The sequence below is a fragment of the Dinoponera quadriceps genome, unplaced genomic scaffold, assembly GCF_001313825.1.
Source record: "Dinoponera quadriceps isolate SergipeBrazil2010 unplaced genomic scaffold, ASM131382v1 scaffold1069, whole genome shotgun sequence".
Taxonomy (NCBI): Eukaryota; Metazoa; Arthropoda; class Insecta; order Hymenoptera; family Formicidae; genus Dinoponera; species Dinoponera quadriceps.
In genome coordinates, this window is record NW_014555200.1 from 133,329 (window position 1) to 155,079 (window position 21,751).

Sequence of the window (21,751 nt, forward strand, 5' to 3'; positions counted from 1 at the left end):
TTCTTAGTAATTCTTAGGAGACACATTTTCCTATTGGACACGAGATGCGTTGTGAAATTTATTGAAAATAAGTGTCACAAACTTTTTGTGACTGATCATCATCGCTTGACAGAATCTCGCATACGTCGTCTAGGTTGCGTTTGAGAACGTCGTCCTGGTGTGAATTTTGCCAAAAAAGAGTGGGAGTATAGTGCGCCGTTCGTGACTCTGAGTTGCCGAATAATATAGTGCGAACATAGTACTATGAGTGCGTTCAGGCAGACGTTATTAACGCCATAAACGCAAACACTACTAAAGCTGAGACCAATAACATGAAAGTAATAGCAAACTCCATGAGCGACGTAAGCGTAGTGTTAGTATTTGGTCTGTTCTTTTTAGCTGCATTGCTGAACTGGTTTAATAAGTTAAAATAAGACAAATATATTTTTTCTCACTTTAATTTATTACACCAGTACAGCAGAGCAGCTAAAAAAAATAGACCAATTACTGCGTTGTAATTATACCGAAAATTTATTTCCTCACAACTGTTTATTATGTACAGGAAGAGTAAAAGAATAATGAATATGATGTACGATATTCTTGCGATATCAAGAGATCTAAGATCTGTTCGTTTTCGTTGCACCGCTGAACTAGTGCAACAAGTTGAAGCGAGACAAGTATACGTTTTCTCACTTCAACTTATTGCACTAGTTCAGCGGTGCAGCAAAAACGAACAGACCTACTGCGTTTTGGTTAGTGCATTTCCGAAAATGGATGACGATACACCAATCAGAACGCAGTATTTCTGTTCAGCAAGCAATCCAACACGAAAACAAGCATCGTGTGCCGTTGGCTTTACATTGGTCCTCGGACGTGCTGTGAATTCTACATTATTGTTACGCGAGAAAGGCAGCCACTAGTTCGTATAGTCTGCTACGTCGCTGTCAAAATTATCCGTTTACGCGTGTACGTGTGTAATTAGTAGGAATAAAGTCAACACGTAAATATACGGGCGGATATCAAATAAAATGGCTATTTGAACGGTATTTTGTTACTTGACACGTGAAAAATGCGACATTAATCGGTAAGCGTCTTCGTGCAGTACTTCTTCGTTGCACTTTCACTTTGCATATGTGTACATTGGAATATATTAATTGTTATCAGCTTGAAAAGAAAAGATTATGTATTGATAACATTTCTGCGTTTATCGGTTAATAATTTTAATTAATTTTCGCACTCGGCAATTCAACAGATTATTAATTTACTTCGACGCAATCATCCTTAACCTGTTATCGCGTTTCACACAATACTTTCATCTGATTTTTAATTCTATCTGTATTATCGGCACTTATAGGTATGTTATATTACAATTACACTGTGATATGCATATACGAATAATAGAGATCTGTTACGTTACCTATATTGCTTAGGAACACGGATTTCTCTATGCATGCATATGTTTATTTGTTTTTTTACTTGTGGCATTGATACAAAAGAAAAAGCATGAGAATTATATATTAGTATAATTCGAGAATCATATTTTTAATTCTAATTTAAAGTTCCTATTAATGTTCTTGTTTGCAGGATTTTGTAAAATTTTTGACTATAAATATGTTTTGAAGAAAAATGCCATCTGAAACAAATGCCATGGGCAGTGTTTCCAAGCAAGAGGAGGATATTGAGAAATCTAATGAACAGCCTGTCACATCAAGGACTTTAAGTTCTACAATCCAAGAAATATCGAGTGTATCTACAAATCATACAAATATTTATGTAGTAAATGTTAATAGTGACCAGGTATCTATATCAGATATCAGAACTAAATACTTGAACTCAGCTGGAGATGCAGTTTCATCAGCTACTGCTAGTTCTGTAGCAGAAAGTGATTCGCCAGAAATAGATGCTCTGTGCCACGAAGAGATGACAAGTAATATCGATATGAATTGAAACTATTTCTAAAGTTCTTTTCATGTTCATCGGAAGATAAAAACTTATCTGATTTCTAGATTCAAAGGCTGATAACGAAGACGACGAATCATTGGACATTACAAGTGCATCGGCATTAGCTAAACAAACCGAGGAGAATAACGACGAGGCGAATAAAAAATCGATTGTCCTTGCTCACAGAAATCTGTCCAGGAAGAAGTGCTTGCTGACAGAGAATATTTCTGAAATTCGTCATAACATCTCAGAGCTGACGGCGCGCTCCGACAGTCTCTTGGACTCTGAAGAAGCTTGTGGCAAAGATGTAGCAACGGAGGAAAGTGATGGTATCATTGTACAGTGCAAAGGTCTTGAGGGAAATGCGGGTGATCCGTGTAAAGGCGGATCTGATGACGATGTTGCGTCGGGGCATAAATCAGTGAAGGATCACGCAGTGCCGCGCAAAGTATCCTTAAAAGATAACGACGTCACTGTGTACCATGGCCAAGTGACGAACGTATTATTGAAAACGTCTAGCGATTACAACGAAGACGACGACGACGACGATGACGACGACGACGACGACGACGACGTACGTAATGACGCGAATCTATTAACGGACGGATTAGCATCTCTGCCTTCACACACGTTTAAGGAACCGTTGGATTCACAGGGTGCTTTACTGACGCGTTGTAGCGACGTGACCAACGGTGCGAGAACATCCGCGGCGGACAATAATAATAAGGGTAGAAACTCCCTGGAGGATGCGGTCGACGGGAATGAGGCGGCTGTCTTGCTGGGGCGCAAAGGGTCGCGAGACGACGTGACTTTATCGCGCTACAACGACACCGCGAGTACGAGCAAGCCGTTCAAACTGCCAATCTTAGAGAAAATGCACAAAACTGCCAATGTACAGCCGGCCGAGCTCGAGGAGAACGCAGTGGCGCTCTTGGAGTCGTCATTTGCCAGACAGGATCATTTGGAGGAAGTGCGTTGCCTGGATCTGGAGCCTCGTTCGTCGAGCGAGGAGAGCAATTCGGACATGGAGTCGTCTCAGCACGCGAGCCGCAACGACGTGAAGAAGGTGAGCGAATGTGCGACCGCGTTGGTTTTTCTCGTCCTTTGTTTTCTATTCCTGCACTGAAACTATACCGAACTAGCCCGAACCGACGAATGCAAGGGCCCTCGTCAGAGTGGTTGTCTGAAAAAAAAAGAAAACCGATTCGATGCATAAAGAGATCACTCTATCTTCAGAGACAATGCAGGCCCAACGGAGTTGTGACGCAGGAGGGAGTGGAGTATTATCAACTTTGGCGCAGTAGAGGCGGACTGTCGTCCCCCGAGTCCTTGTACGAGACCCTCTACCCGATGCCGCCACCACTTCCGCCGAGGGCCGCACACCGGCCGTTGCACAGGAGTAACGCTTTGCCGAGCGGCGCGCCCGAGTTACCCAAGAGGCATTCTCAGAGGCACCCTACGCCACTGCATCCCGAGGACTGCTTCGGTTTCGAGATCGTGGACGTTGACGAGGCCTCGAATCTTAAGGTTGACAGATTGCCTCCTACGATTATCGTTCTGGTCGCACCTGTGTAGACCGTAGTACGCAGATGATTGTCGAACATTTCAGTTGAGGACAGCGGTTACGAAGAGCATCGCGTTGTTGAGCTCGCCGAGGTCGCACAGGCAACGAGAGAGGCCGGAATCGGCCAATCAGTTGGAGTGTCCACCTACGCCTACGCATCGACCCAAACCTTTGTGCCCGTTGCCTGTCTGCCAAACGTCCAACGTATCATTATCTTCGGAGGAGCCTCTGCCGCCGTGTAAGTGACGCGGCATCCATCGTTCGTACTGAATTCGTCGATTGTGTATCTCGAAACATAATGACGAAAAAAATCGAGCTTTCGTTTGATCGGGCAATTTTGGCACCATAATGAAAATGCGATACATCTCACGCGGGGGTTGTTCGATGAGTTAATAATCTTGCGTCGGTGTCGCGTTTATTCAATCGCCTGTACTTTATTTGTACGAGGGTGAGAAAAGTCGACGGAAATACACAATCAACCCCTCCCGATTGTGTAAAGCGCACAATGTGGCAAATGTAGACGAACTTTGGCGATTGCCCCCAAATTTATCACGTATGTCTGAAAGGCACGATGTCTCAATCTGACATATTGATCACGTATGTTGGAGGTTAATATCATAAAAAAATATACGTGATCGCACACAATATAATTGTCAATGATCACCTACATTTGCCGCGTGTGGAGCCGGCTGAACTTTTCCTCGAAAACTCGAAAGGTTTCAATTCGAATGTGAACATCGGAGATGCGAGGAAACGGTTCGCTATCCCGAAGATGGAATCTGACTAACATGTTCTCCTCTTCGTCGATCTGTGGTACTATCAGCAGTGTACACGTTTCAGCTTGGGAAGCGAGGATCGACAGCCACGGCCGAGTGTTCTACATAGATCACATCAATCGCACGACTACGTGGCAGAGGCCGACGCGCTTAACGACGCGCAACACCGGCTGCGACCTGCGGCGGCAACAGCTGGACAGGCGTTACCAAAGCGTGCGACGCACCATTTCGCGGCCCGACAACATCGACCGCGAAGCGAACAATTCGAACGGCAATCATTTCGAGAACACCGAGCGAACGCCGAGCGAGCGTGCCGAGCCCTTCGACATCACTACGATACCGCCGGTGTTGTTCCTGACGCGGCCCGATTTCTTCACCGTGTTGCACACTAACACGGACGCCATGGAGGTCTACAACCGCAATCCGAGTTTGAAGCACATGATCAGCCGAGTCAGAAGGAACCCGTTGATTTTCCCGAGGTACGAGCACAACCGAGACCTCGTCGCCTTGATCAACTTCTTCGCCGATCCGGGCAAGGAGTTACCGAGAGGATACGAATCGAAGCTCGACCGAACGGGCAAGGTGAGCTCGCCGACTCCGCTCGAGGAGCTGCCTCCCGATAATACCCGTAATGCTCGTCTTGTAACCAGATGAAATTGTAATTTCAGAGATTTTTTATATGTCATGCTAGAAAGGCGACCTCTTTTATCGATCCACGATTACCTACCGAATCCGCACACGTGCGAACGTTGCTGGACGAAGCTCCTGTACCGCCGCCTAGGCCGCAGCAGTCGTCCGTAACCGCTACGCCCGACATACCCGTGGCCTACAATGACAAAGTAGTCGCTTTCCTACGTCAGCCTAATATAATAGATATTCTGAAGGAGAGACATTCCGCATTAGGGCAGAATATCGCGCTGCGGGAGAAGGTTAACACTATTAGGGTCGAGGGAACCACAGCGTTACAGAGAATGGGACACGACGTTCCTCTGGCGTTATTGCTAAGGTAGGAAACGCCCGTGGAGAGAGATGATAAATCCGTATGTTGATCGGCCTTTCCCGTAGATTGTGCGGCGGTTCTCTGATCGTCACGTTATCGCTTTACAGTTTATTTGAACAAGAGATCATGTCGTACGTACCTGGTAGTATGGGTAGATCTCCGCTCGGTAGTCCGCACGCGTCACCCGGCTTGACGAGGGCTTCCGCCAGAGCCCCGGCGCCGTACAGAAGAGATTTCGAGGCCAAACTTCGGACGTTCTACCGAAAGCTCGAGAGCAAAGGCTACGGCCAAGGCCCGGGTAAATTGAAGTACGTTTCAGCCATCGTGTGTTCTTGTAGCGCTAATGGCTTATTTTTGACACACTTGTAGATTCTATCTTTCCCATTTTTTCTTCGGATTTTTATCACTGGGCAGCCTTCTTCATAAAGTTCGAAAAATTACAAAACAAGAGGTGGATCAAAAGTGACTTATTTGCAGTTTTAACAAATCACTTTCTATCACTTTTTCCTGACAAGTCGCTAAAAAATTCTATCGTCCAGAATAAATTACTACGTCACTTTTTTCGCGAACTCCCGTTGTAAAATATAAGCATTTTATATATTTCTTTGCCGTTTCGTCTGCTGCCGATTGCTCTGTATTTATGAAGCGTATTGTCCTTTGTTTCAGAGCTGCTAGAGATTGTGGGACGCGAGATACCAATGTATATATATGCGCATACCATGTTCGCGTGAACTTCGCTATTCGCCATTTCGGCTATATAAATATATTATGCGCATGTATGGTGACATACCGCGTCTCATGATCTCTGCTTGGTCTTGTTATGAACTTTCAAACTACCATATTATGAAAACAAACTCGTGTTAAGTTATCCAAAGATAAACTTGAGGAGATAAGAGTATGTTACTATTCCCAGAATTTGATAAAAAAATGTTTTTTTTTTCTTCACTATTTTCATATCTGAGAAGTTACTTTTTATCAGGAAGCAGAAATTATTCCATTTCTTTTTGCTCTGGATGGCATAGCTGTTTTCGTAAATATATCCAGATTGTTATTGTTTCGTCGCGAGACTTACACTTTCGTCTCTACATGCTTATGCGCAGGTTGCACATTAGGAGAGAACACTTGCTCGAGGACGCTTTTACGCGTATAATGGCCGCGTCGAAGAAAGACTTGCAGAAAGGTAAACTGGTGGTGATCTTCGACCACGAGGAGGGTTTGGATTACGGCGGGCCGTCCCGAGAATTTTTCTTTCATTTGTCGCGCGAGCTGTTCAATCCTTATTACGGATTGTTTGAGTACTCGGCCAACGATACTTACACCGTGCAAATCTCGCCGATGTCGGCTTTCGTGGACAACTATCACGATTGGTTCCGCTTTTCGGGCAGGGTTCTAGGCTTAGCGTTAGTCCACCAATATCTGCTCGACGCGTTCTTCACTAGGCCATTTTACAAGGCGCTCCTAAGGATACCGGCGAGCTTGAGCGACCTGGAGAGCTTGGACCAGGAGTTCCATCAGAGTCTGATGTGGATCAAAGAGAAGGACATCAGCATCGAGCCGTTGGAGCTGACGTTCTCGGTGACGGAGGAGCTCCTAGGTCGAGTTGCTGAGCGCGAGTTGAAGCCAGGCGGCAGGAACATCGCGGTCACCGAGAAGAACAAGAAGGAGTACCTCGAAAGGGTGGTGCGTTGGCGTCTGGAACGCGGCGTGGCCGAGCAAACGGAGTCGTTGGTCCGTGGCTTCTACGAGGTGGTGGATCCGCGCTTGGTGTCAGTTTTCGACGCCCGCGAGCTGGAGCTAGTGATCGCCGGCGCGGCCGAGATCGACCTGAACGACTGGCGAACGCATACCGAGTACAGGAGCGGATATCACGACGCGCACCCGGTAGTAGAGTGGTTCTGGAGCAGCATTAGCCGGTTCACCAACGAGCAACGCTTGCGATTACTGCAGTTCGTTACCGGCACTTCGAGCATTCCGTACGAAGGATTCGCGGCGCTGCGGGGCTCCACGGGACCGAGGAAGTTCTGCATCGAGAAATGGGGCAGGCCGAACAGTTTACCAAGGTATTCCTCTCTCTTCATCAACTCACGGACGTTGCGTCTTTTGTAATACAGGATATTACATGACATATGAGGAGTATATTTCTGGTGTAAATTGAAGTAGAAAATACTTCGTAACGTAAATCCGATTCAGACCAGTTGTTCATACACAAAATTTTAAGTTTATAAATGATACAGTACATTTTTTGGAACATTTTTTTTATACAAATGGAAAGAAAGAAAATATAAAATTTACAAGTTTAGTATACGAAAAGAAAATTAATACTCCGGCTGAATTAATATAGCGTATTAATGACAAACAATCATGACGGTCTTCGTGCGGCTACTCGATCCATTTTAGATATCGTATCGCATCAAAACAAATAATGAAGGACAATTTGTATGTTTTTTCCTTATTTCCCATTTTTGATAAAAAAAATGTTCCAAAAGATTGTGCTATCGTTTAAAAAACTTTAAGGAGGTTGTGAATGTTGTATTTTCACTAGCGTATTTTGAGAGGAACGCTCATAAATTCAGTATTTATGAAAACAAAATTATGTTCCTACACATTTATTTCATTACCAAAATGAGAAATGTTAATTTGAAACGAAGTTGAGGTAAAAATATATACGCAATATTACGAATACAAAAATATTATTTTTCATTTTTCTTATTAATGCTATATTTATGTATCAGCTGATCTGATAGAGATGCACAGATAATAGAAAAAGATATATATAAGTGTTTAAATATATGTATTTCGAATATTACTATAAACTTTACACCGTTGTATTTTCAAAACAAAATGGTCAACATAATTCTAAAATTTGTGTATAAAATGTCTGCATATTAGTCCTTAACATTATAGTAGTTTTCATCAAAATCTTATTTTTAATTTAGAAGATATTAAAAATAGAGCTCAAAAATAACATGCTAATCTTGAAAACACATAAAAGGTAAGACATATTATATCTTTTTTTCTATTCAAAATATGTTCTTAAAGTTTATACATAGTATGTATATGCATAACACTTTACATGATTCGCTCAGGGTGTGTATAAAAGCAATGAAAAGTTGGTTTTAATGAGTTGAGCATCATTATCGCCAGGATATGGCCAAGTCTACTCTATTTCTGAAGTTGAAAACTTCTTTGTTTGATCAACAGAATTCTAAAAAAGGATCAATGTACACGAGTGGATTTAGTGCGATAAAAATTCAAAGTCAAATTATCACATTATTTCTTCATTTAGAGTGCTGTGAAGGTATATGTAATTAGGTATCTCAGTTTGATCAACGCTTCCGATATTTTTTCTCCGAAAAGTAGGAAAAGTTAAGGATTTAAATATCGCATCGTCATCGCCTGTCCTTCTCATGATTATTGTTGTGTGTTTCAGGGCGCATACATGTTTCAATCGCTTGGATCTCCCACCTTATCCCACGCCCGAGATTTTATACGAAAAACTGTTGTTAGCCGTGGAGGAGACGAATACCTTCGGCATAGAATAAAGCAACGCGCGCATTGAATTTATAAATTATAAAGAATTTGTACAATCGATAGAATATACGACGAGTCGCACTTTCTCTTAAGGAGGGATAGGTTTTTTGTACATGGGCCTAACAGCTTACGAATTACGCGGTTCTTTACTAATTCGACTTATTCAAATCATGTAAATAAATCGAACGAATTTTGCAGCCTCGTGATGTTTCTCGGAGTTCTCGCGCTTTCGGGAAATGTACGCGCGATTTATCGAAGTGACGTAGGCAGATTCTCCCTTCGGATTTTCACGAATTTCTCACAGTGAATTGCGATTTGTTCGGCGAACGAAGACGCGATGTGCGAGAATAATCAGACAACTTTCTTTCATTATCCTTGGATACACCGATCCTGGGCGAACTTCTTGCCTTACGATTACGTGCTTTAGTCTTGATGGCTGCCAAGTATCTCGTTCGCAACGTTTAAAAGCAAAGTCGCTTCCATAACGACCGCCCCGTTCGTTGCCACAGTTGCCGTGAGGACATCGTGTCCAGGACAATCGATGGAGGACACAACAGGGACTAACTGGTGTATCTTCCTGTGCAAACAGAGCGTAAACTAGGAAATGAATCCTTACCGGATTCTTAACATTCTGGCGGGGGACACTCCTCATTATCGCATTTATAAAATTTCGCGTGTGTGTCTGAGCTTAATAATGATATTCCTCTACAATTCGTTTTCAAAGCGAGTAATCCATGCCCGAAGCAGTCCTTACAATCGTTGACTTTCCGTGCGATACGCACCCGGTAATGCCGGCATTAATTGTTGCTCGTCTACTCCGCGAGGCAACGCGAATAAATCAATTTATTCACGCGTATTTTAATTTTATATAATTATATATAACTATAATTTATATTTAATATTTATAATTGTAAATTTTAATTTTATATATAATTATTAATCAACACATCACAATTATGTATAATTATAATAATTTATGTCTGGTAATTTATAATTGTGTAAATTATAATTATATATGATTATATCTATAACTTATATCTAATAATTTATAATTCTATAAATTATAATTCTAATAAATTATAATTTTGATAGGTCTTGTGCTTGTGGAGATTCAGTCAACCGGTGATAATTCATCTCGGGTTCTCCGTCGCTGCGTATTTCTCACAACTGCGACGACGATGACACATGGCGTCTCGCGACGTTGTCGCATCTATTCACACGAGGTACAATTCCGGCGTTCGTTCCCTTCGCCAGAGAACTGTACAGTGCAGAACGTAATCTGTTTATTCTAACTCCGCATTTCTCGATACGATTGTTAATTAAGTGCGCATTACAAGTCAACCCTATCCCCTCCCGTTTCTCGGTCTCTCTCTTCTCTCATCCTTGTTTTTTCTCTCCTCTCGTTCTCGCGGGAAATCGCTTATTGAAATTGGTTGGAAATTTGTTCACCAACACGTTTCAACGCATAAATTTCAACAAAAACGAACACATTCCGGGAGTCATTACGTTACGTACGTGGGCTCTTGAGGTTGAAGAGATTAATTACAGACACGGCAAAGAACACGCTACTACCACTGCTACTCTATCGCTAATTATTACTATATTACTATTACCGCCGCAACTATACTGTTAATACTACCATTGGTATCACTACTACTTAAATGAATAATACTAATATGAATATACTGTGCTGTTATATAATTACTATTTTTATCATTAACTGCGATAATTATCGCTTTCACTTGGATCTCGATATAAGATTTTTCGCAAGAAGAATTAGTACACTATGAGTACCGATTACGCACGAAATTATATTTCATAGCCTCGCTAATTGCTTCAAACGGTATGCGTACATTAGGATGGTTCTTCTTCCTCTGTTTTCTTGTTTCTTATAACGAACTAATGTGCCGAATTAGATTACCGTAAGATACGATGTTACATAAGAATTGAGTTTATTGTAGCGTAAATGGAAATTGTTGTATTCAATTCTGCCACGTGATACATCGGTATTTTCACGTTTCTTTCTGTTATGCTACATCGAGATTCGAGTGTACATTCGTCCTTATAAGAACGCCATTTAATTTTTCATCCACGACCATCACTACCCATCTCTAGTCCATGAATTGAAACTCGACGTGCAGCTGCATTTTATTGTATTTTAACATTCCGACTCTTGTTATTCATATTTAAAGAGTTTATGGTGTGAATGTTGATGCAAATATCACCTCTGATGAGTTGATCGTTTAAAAAATGTTCATCGACGAAGAGCACAGACCTTTCACCTTTATTTCTATTTTTTCTCTTAGTCATGATGCAAGAATAATGTATAGGCTCTTTGAGATATTTTGCACATAGAATAATGAAAAAGTTAAGGGATAATTCATACACGAGAAATATAGACTTATTACGATATCTTTATATTATGTATAAGAGCGTATATGTTGTTATGTATATATATATATATATTTATTTATATAAATATATATATATATTTATTTATTTATTTATTATTAGATCCTCTCTCCTAATGAAAGTTATGTATTTGTACAGCTGTCATATAGTCGTTATATATGAGCCATAAATAAAATACAACGAACAAAGGACAACGGTGTTATTGACTAATGTCTTGACAAACGAATGATTTATTTTGCAGTTTGAGAATTTTCTTGGATGCTATTTATTGCCGAAATATTTAACTAAATTCTGTGTTCATCTTTTTTGGAATTATATATAAAAACATATTATTATATCGTAGAGTTTTTATATTAATTCAAAAATTTTTTTCTCATCCACGATACAATGAGTGCGCTTATATATATATATATATATATATATAATTTGACACAATATTTATAAATATTTATCTTACTTGTCGGTCTTATTGGTTTGGCAGTTAAAAATTTCCATTCTCCCATGTGAACATAGCACTTGTATCTTTCGATTTCTAATCAACTGCATATTCACTATCCAGAGAGGGTTCTGGCTTTTCGTCACTTTTTATATATTTTACTTCGTCGTTTTGCCAATTTTCATCGTAATTTTCCCCCGTTTTCGGCTCAATGTCTACGTAAAATATTTGTCATTACTAATTCCATAATGAAAGTATAACTTGAAAAAGTAACATATATGGCATAGTCGGTATTCGACATATGTGTGTATACAATGTTATAGCCCGATATAATTATCAAGAAATTCACGGTTAATAATGAGAAAAAGATTAATAAAGTAAATAGATATAGAGTTTCTTAGTCACATCGATACATACTAATAGTAGTCATTCCCACAAATCAATTCGGGATGGTTTTTCTTTATCAAAACTTAAGAGTATCCTTAACAAAGAAATTTCTTCAAGACAGAATTTTATAGGCCTTTTTAATTATCTTATTACCTTTATCGTCCCATGACATTATACCCCTAAACTGGATTGAATGTTGCGATTTCGTCTTCAACTTGAAATTCTTAATGTCATCTTCAAACAAACGTTTCTGTCGCATTTGATTTTTGAGAATTCTCTCCAACTTTCTTATATCGTCCTTGTATGTCTTTTCCAGCTGCAACATTTCCTCCTATAAATACAGTAAATCGATAGGCAATTTTTCACGAGATCCACCAACATCCATTGGAAAATAATTCGTATGAAAAATAAAAATTTGACGAATATTATACAAATGCGACTTACATCCGATGTAATGTGCCGTCTCAAGAGTTTCTTCAGCTTCGATTGTTCTTCCACCAAAAGTGTCAGAAAGCTTAGCTTCTGCGTGTGTTCTCGGACCATGTGGTTAAAAGTAATTAATTCCTCAGCGTAGCATTCCTTGACCTCTGTAATAAGATAGTAAAATACGAGGGCTGTTCGATAAGTCCGTGTAAAGTCAAGAGACGATGTCTATAGTATAATGTCTTTCCGCTCGTAGGAACATACACCAGGTTTCACTCAAATATTCATTCATTATTCTGTTGTTGGCAGTCGTTTGAGTCGATCGAGTTTTGTGGATTTGTGAAACATGGATGAAAGAGAGTGTAGTGATTATCAAACATTACTTTTTGAAAGGCAAAACGGAAACTATAGCCAAGCTGGATAAACATTATGGTGAGTCTGCTCCATCGATTAGAACGGTTTACAGACCGGTGGTTTGGTAATCTTTGGAGTGATCATATGAGCACAAATGACGCAGAATGTTCGGGACGGCTTGTTAAAGTTACAACTGCAGAAACTATTTAAAAAATCTATAATATGGTGATGGAGGACAGAAGATTGAAAGTGCGTGAGATTGCTAAAACACTTTAAATGCACTATATTTTAAACATTTACATATGAGAAAACTGTTCACAAGATGGGTGCCGTTCACAATCCAGACAGCACAGATCTCCTTGGGACGTCCTGAGGACGTCTACAGGATGTTCATATAGAATGTCCATGAGACATGCTATTTGGGAATTGATCACAAGCGTGAACGAGAAAACCTCTTTGTAAGCACGGTTTGTTTCAACGTAATCTAAAGGAGTTTTTGTACCGTTTCATAACAATCGATGAAACTTGGATACATCATCTGCCTAAAACCAAGGAACAGTCAAAACAATGGGTCGCATTCAGAGCATCTGTTCCAAAGAAGGCGAAAATCGTCCCATCGGCGGAAAAGGTGATGTCTTCTGGAATATTCGTGGAATAATCTTTATTGGCTTTTTGGAGAGGGGTAAAACGATAACCGGACAATATTATGCATCTTTGCTGGATCATTTAAATGAGAAAGTAAAGAAAAAACGACCACATTTGGCAAAAAAGCTTTTTTTTTACCAAGACAACGCACTAATTCACTCTATTTAGCCAAATTTAGCGCCCTCGCACTATTGTCTGTTTCCTAATATGAAGAAATAATGGCGGGAAAGAGATTTACATCAAATGACGAAGTCATAGCCGAAACAACTGCCTATTTTAAAGACTTGAATATTATACGGATCATATTATATGGATGGATCAAAAATCTTGAGCATCGTTGGACTAATAGACTTGAAAGGAGATTATGAGAGAAATCAAAAAGATTTTTCCCAAAAAATTGAGACTCCTTTATTTTTGCACGGAATTATCGAACAGTCCTCGTATATATAATACAAGGGATATGAAGCAAAGAATTAATAAAACGATGCGATTAACTCACCCCTGATCCGTTTGTTAAACTGCATCGTTGTCTCGTTTAAGTTGGCTTTGATATCGTACATCATTCGACGCAGTATTGTTTCGTACAATTCAGTCAGAGACACATTCCGGCCGAATTTGTCTATTATCTTTTGCTTTATCTCACTCTTCAAGCTTTTGTTATTCATACTCATATGATTACAGTCGATTTTTATTCTGTGAAGGTGTGCCCGAGAGCGCCTATAACACGTTGTGTGTCTTTCATTATTAAGAAACCTCGATGTTTGTTATTTATAGATTCTTCGTGCACAAATATATACAGGGTGTCCCATATCAATATGGACAAACTTCGTGAGAGAATAGAACGGATTGAGGTGGACAAAAAAGTATTCTAATTAATAACTCAAAAATTTGCGAAATGGTAAAAGACTTTTTTGTTCAAAGTGATCTAATCTAGGAATATACGGCAGCTGTGATGGTGACAGGCATCAGTATATTAAACCTTGAACTTGTGGGTGCAACAATTGTCATATACGTGTAAATTAGGCCACTCTGAATAAAAAAATTCTGTATCATTTCGCAAATAACATGCAAATATTTGAGTTATAATTAGAGAAGCCTCTATATATGGCCATTTTCAATAATTAGTAACTCGAAATTTCTTGCGTGCTATTTGCAAAATGGTAAATGCCTTTTTCATTCATCTCAATCCGTTCTATGCCCTCATGAAGTTTGTCCATATTGATCTGGGAATGACCCAGTATACTTTAGTAACTTCAATTAACATGACAGTAATATTATAAATTCTCACTCAACAGTGTAACTGTTATATACGTATGTTGTATTGCACTTACATCGTCAAGTGAGAAATTATAACATTGATGTAATGTTACTGTTGGTTGGTGTTTACCGGGACGTACTTGTATTTGGCGTGTAATTCGAGCGTTTCTTCATGTAATTCCTGTATTCTAGCGTATAGTTTGGACAGTTTTTTCTTGTCGAATACAACGCAATCATCCATCTTGGTCACTGACATGTCGGACTCTTGGAGATACTGCAACTGGTGCAACTTCATTGTCACCGTGACGTCTACGTCGTTCAATTTCCCTTGTTTCTCGAGCTGTCGAGAAAAATGCGATTAGACAAGTGACTCTCCTGATTGTTACAAATAGCATTCGCAATACCATAAACATTTTTAAATCGTCCTCGTGCGCCTTCAGGTTGTTCTCTATAATTCTTAACTTTTTTGCCTCAATTTCAGCTTCTTTCTGAAGGCTTTCCATCGTGTGTTGCACATCCTTGATTTCGCGTTCGTACATGTACCGTCTCTCTCTCATCGAAAACGCCATGTTGTACAATTCATCGTTACATCCCGGAGGGCATATGTTTTCGTCGAAATAAATCAACTCTAGTTCTTTGCTATCGACACTGTTCGTTTCATCCGAAGTTGTTTCAGTCGTTGTCGTGGTAGTTTCTGAAACAATGACATCATGTAATCATTATTAGCCGTTTCTCGGCTGTGCATGAATATACAAACTGGAAGCTACTACAGTTTTATGTTTCAAAATGTTACAACGGCTTGGTTATACGATTCTCTCCAACTTTTTTGTCCGAAACCCCCCTATCCCGAAGTGCTCTTTAAAATAGTCTTACCGTCTTCTTCCTTCAACGCTTTGTACTTTTTCTTAAATATCCTGCATAGGAAATTACGAAACTTATCTTCGCTTATGCTTCTCATATATTCCGAGGTAATATCTTTGATCTGGTTACGTAGTTTTACTATTTCCTTCATTTTACCGTCAGCTTTGTCGGTAGCCTCATGTATCTGAAAATATCGATCGTCGTGCGTGACGTATTTTTCCAATGTTTATTTATGCTTGTCGGCTATATGGAACTGCCCGGCAACAAATTTTTCACGTATAATCACACATAAATAACTAGATAAAATTCGATGTGGCTTCCGAGTTGGCGCCGCGTCTTTCGACGTTTCGTGAACTGGCTTCATCACAAGCAGCATCATACATAATTATATAAAGAGTCATGTAAAATTATATACAGGGTATCCCAAACCGTTCCCATGATGTGCAGGTAGAACGGATGAAACCGAGCAGAAAAGTCATCTTGCAAAATTCGCAATAGTTCGTGAGGAATTATTTATTTTGTCTGAGCTAATAAACGTACGGGGGAAAGGATAGATTGGACACTGTATAATATCAAGAAAACTATATATAATATAAAGAAAACATATATAAAGAAAATGACTTACTTCTGAAGATCTCCTAGAAACGACGAATCAATTGATAGTGAGAGACGTGTTTCTTTTTAGTCCTGCGTCATATGTCGCTTGCTGCGTTACTCCGCCTTTAGAAATCAATTGATATTCATTGTTACTAGGAAATCTTTAGAAGTATTTTTCTTTATACAGTGTCCGGTGTCTACCCTTTTCCGTATGTTCATTAGCTCAGAAAAAATAATTAATTCCTTATTAAATATTGCAAATTTTTCAAAATAGTACGTGACTTTTTTGCTCATCCGCACACCACGGAAACAGAGAACGCTCTGTAACAATCATGTAACTGTATAATCATATTCATACATAATTTTATATATTTCTGTGATTTTTTTTATAAGTATGATTATATTATGAAAAACTTTTTATCAAGTAATAACGTTTTTGTCAACTAACTTTTTGCTTTACCGCAGCGACATTTTCTAATTTACGATTAATTTGGTCGTGCAACGCATTCTCCATTGTTTCATATTCTCTCAGTATAATATATTCCTGACGAAGTGTCAATAAGAATAAATTGATATTGACACTCTCAGCGACAATGTCCAATCGATCGTGCTCCAATTCGTCTAACTTCTTATCCAAATTTTCATAGCTGGTCCGCACGTATCGCAATATGCAGTCTTGTTCGTATGTCCTGCGTAATACACGAGCAGCTATCATTTCTTTTTCCCACTCCGTCAGGCTGTCGGATTCGTCGCTCAAATAAAGCAATGACATGTCATCCTGCACGTTGGAGTCAACTTTGATTTTTTTTTGCACGACGAAGAATGGCGCTAACGTTTCGCCAGAGATATGTGCAGCTTTTGGAAATTCTTGATCAAGCAGTAACACTTCGTATTCTTCGTCCGGACAAATAAATATCGGCTCCGGAATAAGTGAGAGCCTCGGTCGTTGCATTCTTTCTGTTTTTATCGTATATTTTTCGAGCTGCATAAAAGTAAACGCGCGTCTTTATACGTTATGGCTTGAATTGTATATATATATATATATACAGGGTGTCCTGTTTTAAAAGACCCATTGAAATATCTTTTTAGAAAAACGTTTTAGAGAAAAATGTTTTTCTAAAAAGATATTTCAATAGGTTTATATATTTCTGTGATTGTGACAACTTGATCTCAAGACATGAAACATAACTAAACGTCAGACTGCTCTGAAAATGCTTTATTTATTTCTAGAGTGAACATTTTTTGACCTTGAAGTGATTCTTTGGAATAAATTTGACCCCACATATTATTACATGTTTTTAACGTAAAATTTCCTCCTCTATCGATTTCCGGTATCAAAAATAGGCCATTCTATTTAAAAAACAAAAGTTGACCTTCAAATGAAAAAAGACATCCGTGACAAAGACAAGGTTATCATCGGATGCCCCCTTATGCACTTTATAACTTTTGCTTAAAATGTTTTTCTCTAAAATGCTTTTCTACAAAGATATTTCAATAGGTCTTATAAAATGGGACACACACACACACACACAATTATGTACATATAACATATAATTACGCTATTTACATACATGATGCACATTAATGCCTACCGTCACTTTTTTTTCAGGAAATTCTATGTCAGTATTTAACATAGGGACAAACGGCAAGGGCTCTATGTTCTTCCGTGGTATCTCATCGTGAATTTCTCGGAGAGTTTTTATCAAGGATATAATTTGCGCATGTAAATGTTCTTTCTCCGTTCTCGCAGCCTTTAATCTCCCGTTAAAAGATTCTTGCAAATAATAAAGCTAATATAATAAAAATCGAAATTAATAAAATATAATAACAGTAATAAAGAAATAAGGCATTAACACGTTGACCGCCACGCCGAGTTCATATCTTTTGCTCAGGGCGCCACGAAAGTATTTTCATTATTCTAAGCATATAATGATAAAATAATAATAATTATGGTTATATAAGATCACATCTTTATTTATCATTATTCCTCATTTATCCATAGAGCGTTTATCTTGGTGGTCATGGGTGACCACCGTGGCGCCTTGGTGCACCCGATTACACTTGATAACTTTTGGAATATTTACTTACATTATGACTATTTACGACGCTTGCGCGATATGGCCAGCCTTATTTATGCTTGAAATGTTTTAATACAATATACCGTTAGATAGAAAATTTGATAAAAATTAATCTTTTTATTCCTCCAAACAAATGCACTCATGAAATAAAGTTAAACATAGTGGTTAAACATAGCAAATTAAATGCAATATATGATAGATTAAATGTGCTAAAAAATGTTTGTTCCGTTTCACAAACGGAATAGGGCAGCTATTTTCTGTAATAAAATATATAATATTTTAATTAAAATTTTTAATTGTTGAATAGTGCACTTTTTATCGCGAAGTATTTTTTAATTAACTATGATGTTCAAAATTAGTTAGTTGACGATGTTCATTCAATTTTTACAATTATTAACATTTGAGGCACTCTGGTCACTGATGACCACCGTGGCGCCACAGACAAAACAATCTGCGGTCACCAACGTGGCGGTCAACGTGTTAATGAGGAAAAACCGTTGATCTTTCCTTTTTTTAAGATTTGACAAAATCATATGAACCTTTTTCCAACAGTTGAACAGTTCTTTGTGTTTTGAAAAGAGAGCATCCCGTTCTTCCGATAGCAAATCAAAGGTCAGCGATGTCTTTAATTTATAATCGCCGATAGTTCCCTTCGCTTCCTCTATGGCAACTATATCGTGTAGGTGATTAATGGACGCATCCGGTTTCTCTTTGTGTATAACTCTCCACTAAATCGAACAATGTCTTATCAAATTGCTTTAAATTAAATTAAATATCAAATTAAATTTCTCATTAAATGTTCTATTAAATTTCATCAAATTGAAAACGCATCACTTATTCGTCTATCTAATTGTAGGGTGTATTAATAAAGAGTTTCTTCCGTTCAAACATATAAATCGTAAAACGTTCTACGAAAAGCTTCGAAAATGCAGTTTTTGGGAACTTGGAGATTGTATTATGAGCAAATAAAAATTGGAACATTAGCAACGTGTATCTTTTAAACGAACATGCCGAAAGAATAGACAGTACGTAATATTTCACTTATATATTTCACTATGCAACACACTTGCTTCTCACGTTCCTCCAGTCTTGCCTTCCTCAATGTATATTTACGTAAGATTTGAATCAATCGAATTCCTTGGCTGTTATCCATATCTTCATGATCAACGTCTTTCAGGATATCCGCGATTGCTTGCTCCTGCATTCTTTCCGCCTCGGCTTCTTCCTCAGTTTCTTTTTCTTCCTTTCGTTCTTCTTCATAACGCTGCATCGGACCGTTCGCTATGCTACAAGAGAATTAAGAACGTGTGCTCGATTGTTTTGCGTTAATACTTATTTAAGCATGTAATATAAATTACCTGACTCCATTTGCTTGTTTATCAGGCGTATGTACATGTTTTATGGTGTCCAAATGCGGCAAGATACCGTCAGTATTCAAGACGTGTTGACGCAGGGAATGGACCGCGTGATCTGGTTGTCTACAACGATACGAATTAGAGTTTGGACAAGAGAGTCGAACGAATTGCGTGATCGAACCATACAAATATTTACATATCAATATAGGGGAGCATGTAATGGGTAAAAAAATCGAATTTTTTTGTATAATTTAACATCTTAACGCATCAAGAATATATTTCTTGAGTCTTAGAACGAAATTCGAAGCATTAATGTAGCTACAGATGTATTATTATATTTAGGTAATATTTAGATACGTTAAGTCAGTTATATTTTTCTTTTACTTTTTTCAATTATATTATTCTTTTTTTTATTTTCTAACGTTGAAAGGCAATTTTTACTCACAAAACTTTGCAGACTACAAACGGCAAGCCTGTGATAGGATGAATAAAATGTTCCATAAGCTTCCGCAGTCCGATTTCGCTTTTCTCCACCTTGAATGCGAACTTTTCTCGCACCGCGTTCATTTCCGCCTCCAGCTCCTGATTCAAGTTAGCCGTGATTCTCGGATCCAATTCCAATTCATCGCGAGTTATTTGATGAAGCTTTGGTAGTGCGTTATTCCTGATAATATAAAAATTAAAATGGATAAGTATGATCGTTATTTTCTCATTCAAACCGATCAATCTACTACATTTTTGGCACAATTCAAACCTTTCCACGATTTTGCTGTATTCCTCGCTCAACTTGAACAATATCTCCTGAATCTGTCGTTTACATCGCTCCGCTTCGTTCGTAACCCTGACTTGTTCGGCTTTTTGAATCGTCTCTTCCAGGCTCGCGTGCATATCGATTTCCTCGAGATCCTCGATACCAGATACGTATGACTGTATCACGCGGGAATAAATCTCATTGGGTCGTATGTTCATCAAGCATGTCCATTGTGCGTGTCGCAATAAATTTAAATTAATAATTTTTTAATTAACACATTAACGGCGGGCGATCTCGACGAAAGTATGCTAAGTAGCGCGGCGGCCGCCCGCCTCGTTTTTCGGCCTAGAGCGGGCGATATTTTGTGTGATCATAAAAAAAAAGACTTAAAAAAGTTTATTTAAACTCTTAAAACTACAAGAAATATTAAAAAAGAACTAAACACTAATTACAAAAAATGTTTTAAAGTACATATTTATGAGGAGAATCTAGTATTTTTTAAGAGTGTGGTAATGTTGATAACACTCGCCACGGTGAAGAGGTGCATTGCAAAACTCGCATTTGAAGCAAGTCAACTTTCTTTTTTTATGTGCCGCACAAACTACGCAGTTTCGTTGGACATATAGCTTTTTGCCTTTATTTTCTATCCGAATTAAGTTGTGCTTTTTGATGTCTAGCGAAAGACGTTCAGGCGGATCAATTTTATACCGTGGAATCCGTGGTGCCGAGTTCGATGTACCACGTTGTGGCTCTTCAATGTTCATCAATTCCAGATCTTCGGTTTGTTTGTCAGTTATAAGACAGCGTGATAATTCTAACAAAAAATTTTTATATGGCAAGCTACTATTATTATGCATATTATATACTAAATAGGAATTGAAAAATGCACAATTTAACAAATACATTACAGCCCGCTTGGACCACTTTTTTGTTTTTCGCAATATTGAGTAGTACGAAAGGTACTGGTCTGCCCTATCAACACCTTTCATATAGTTGTTGTATTCTATTACGCATTTTGGTTTTATTATTTTTGTCTTTGTGTGCCAATCTGTATTGGAGCTTTCTAATAGTTCACTCGAATGAATATTCGAAATCATCCTCACTTCTCTCTTTGACTGCCAAATTTGTACTAACACGTCTCCTTTTCTCCGGAAAATTGACTGTCCGCGTTGCAACTTATTATTTTTTAATTCATGTGGAAGTCCTCGGTTTACACGTATTGTTCCACAACTTCGTATTTTATGTTTTAAAAGAGTTTCGTTTATATCTACACTGTTATAATAATTATCCATAAACACATGATAATATTTGTCTTTATATGGAGTAAGAATATCTAATATTGTTTCCGCCAGTTTCCTTCCTTCTCCACAATACATTTTCATATTACTAATGTAGCCACTTTTC

The 21,751-nt window shown here is 38.6% G+C and overlaps 2 protein-coding genes across 3 annotated transcripts in view; one reads left to right on the forward strand and one right to left on the reverse strand.

Annotated features, from left to right (window-relative positions):
* Positions 1-893: 893 nt before the first annotated feature.
* LOC106743540 (E3 ubiquitin-protein ligase HECW2) lies at positions 894-8,883 on the forward strand. Of its 2 annotated transcripts, XM_014617488.1 has the most exons (11): positions 894-1,063; positions 1,564-1,906; positions 1,986-2,494; positions 2,576-2,986; positions 3,157-3,447; positions 3,530-3,722; positions 4,325-4,842; positions 4,929-5,266; positions 5,368-5,568; positions 6,361-7,320; positions 8,691-8,883. In XM_014617488.1, the coding sequence occupies exons 2-11, from the start codon at positions 1,606-1,608 to the stop codon at positions 8,800-8,802; spliced, it is 3,834 nt and encodes a 1,277-aa protein (XP_014472974.1). In that variant the 5' UTR covers positions 894-1,063; positions 1,564-1,605; the 3' UTR covers positions 8,803-8,883. The 2 variants fall into 2 exon arrangements, with proteins under 2 accessions (XP_014472974.1, XP_014472973.1); XM_014617487.1 differs by having other exon boundaries at positions 1,986-2,986.
* Positions 8,884-11,669: 2,786 nt separating this feature from the next.
* Positions 11,670-21,751, reverse strand: part of LOC106743513 (cilia- and flagella-associated protein 44) — a 19,770-nt gene continuing 9,688 nt past the window's right edge. Inside the window, exons 13-26 of the mRNA XM_014617424.1 lie at positions 20,351-20,523; positions 20,042-20,260; positions 19,600-19,719; positions 19,308-19,527; positions 18,781-18,969; positions 17,756-17,953; positions 16,612-17,145; positions 15,579-15,750; positions 15,110-15,399; positions 14,846-15,045; positions 13,948-14,165; positions 12,471-12,613; positions 12,180-12,357; positions 11,670-11,854 (exon numbers count right to left, since the gene is read on the reverse strand). Of these exons, the coding sequence (XP_014472910.1) occupies positions 11,736-11,854; positions 12,180-12,357; positions 12,471-12,613; positions 13,948-14,165; positions 14,846-15,045; positions 15,110-15,399; positions 15,579-15,750; positions 16,612-17,145; positions 17,756-17,953; positions 18,781-18,969; positions 19,308-19,527; positions 19,600-19,719; positions 20,042-20,260; positions 20,351-20,523 (2,973 nt within the window). The 3' untranslated portion in view covers positions 11,670-11,735. The remainder of the gene's footprint in view (positions 11,855-12,179; positions 12,358-12,470; positions 12,614-13,947; positions 14,166-14,845; positions 15,046-15,109; positions 15,400-15,578; positions 15,751-16,611; positions 17,146-17,755; positions 17,954-18,780; positions 18,970-19,307; positions 19,528-19,599; positions 19,720-20,041; positions 20,261-20,350; positions 20,524-21,751) is intronic.

Bases quoted from the DNA above. Each gene is read 5' to 3' on its own strand.
- LOC106743540 (XM_014617487.1), top strand. From the start codon at position 1,606: ATGCCATCTGAAACAAATGCCATGGGCAGTGTTTCCAAGCAAGAGGAG. The intron at 3,448-3,529 runs GTTGACAGATTG...CGAACATTTCAG, and splicing joins ACGAGGCCTCGAATCTTAAG to TTGAGGACAGCGGTTACGAA. The intron at 7,321-8,690 runs GTATTCCTCTCT...TGTGTGTTTCAG, and splicing joins AGGCCGAACAGTTTACCAAG to GGCGCATACATGTTTCAATC.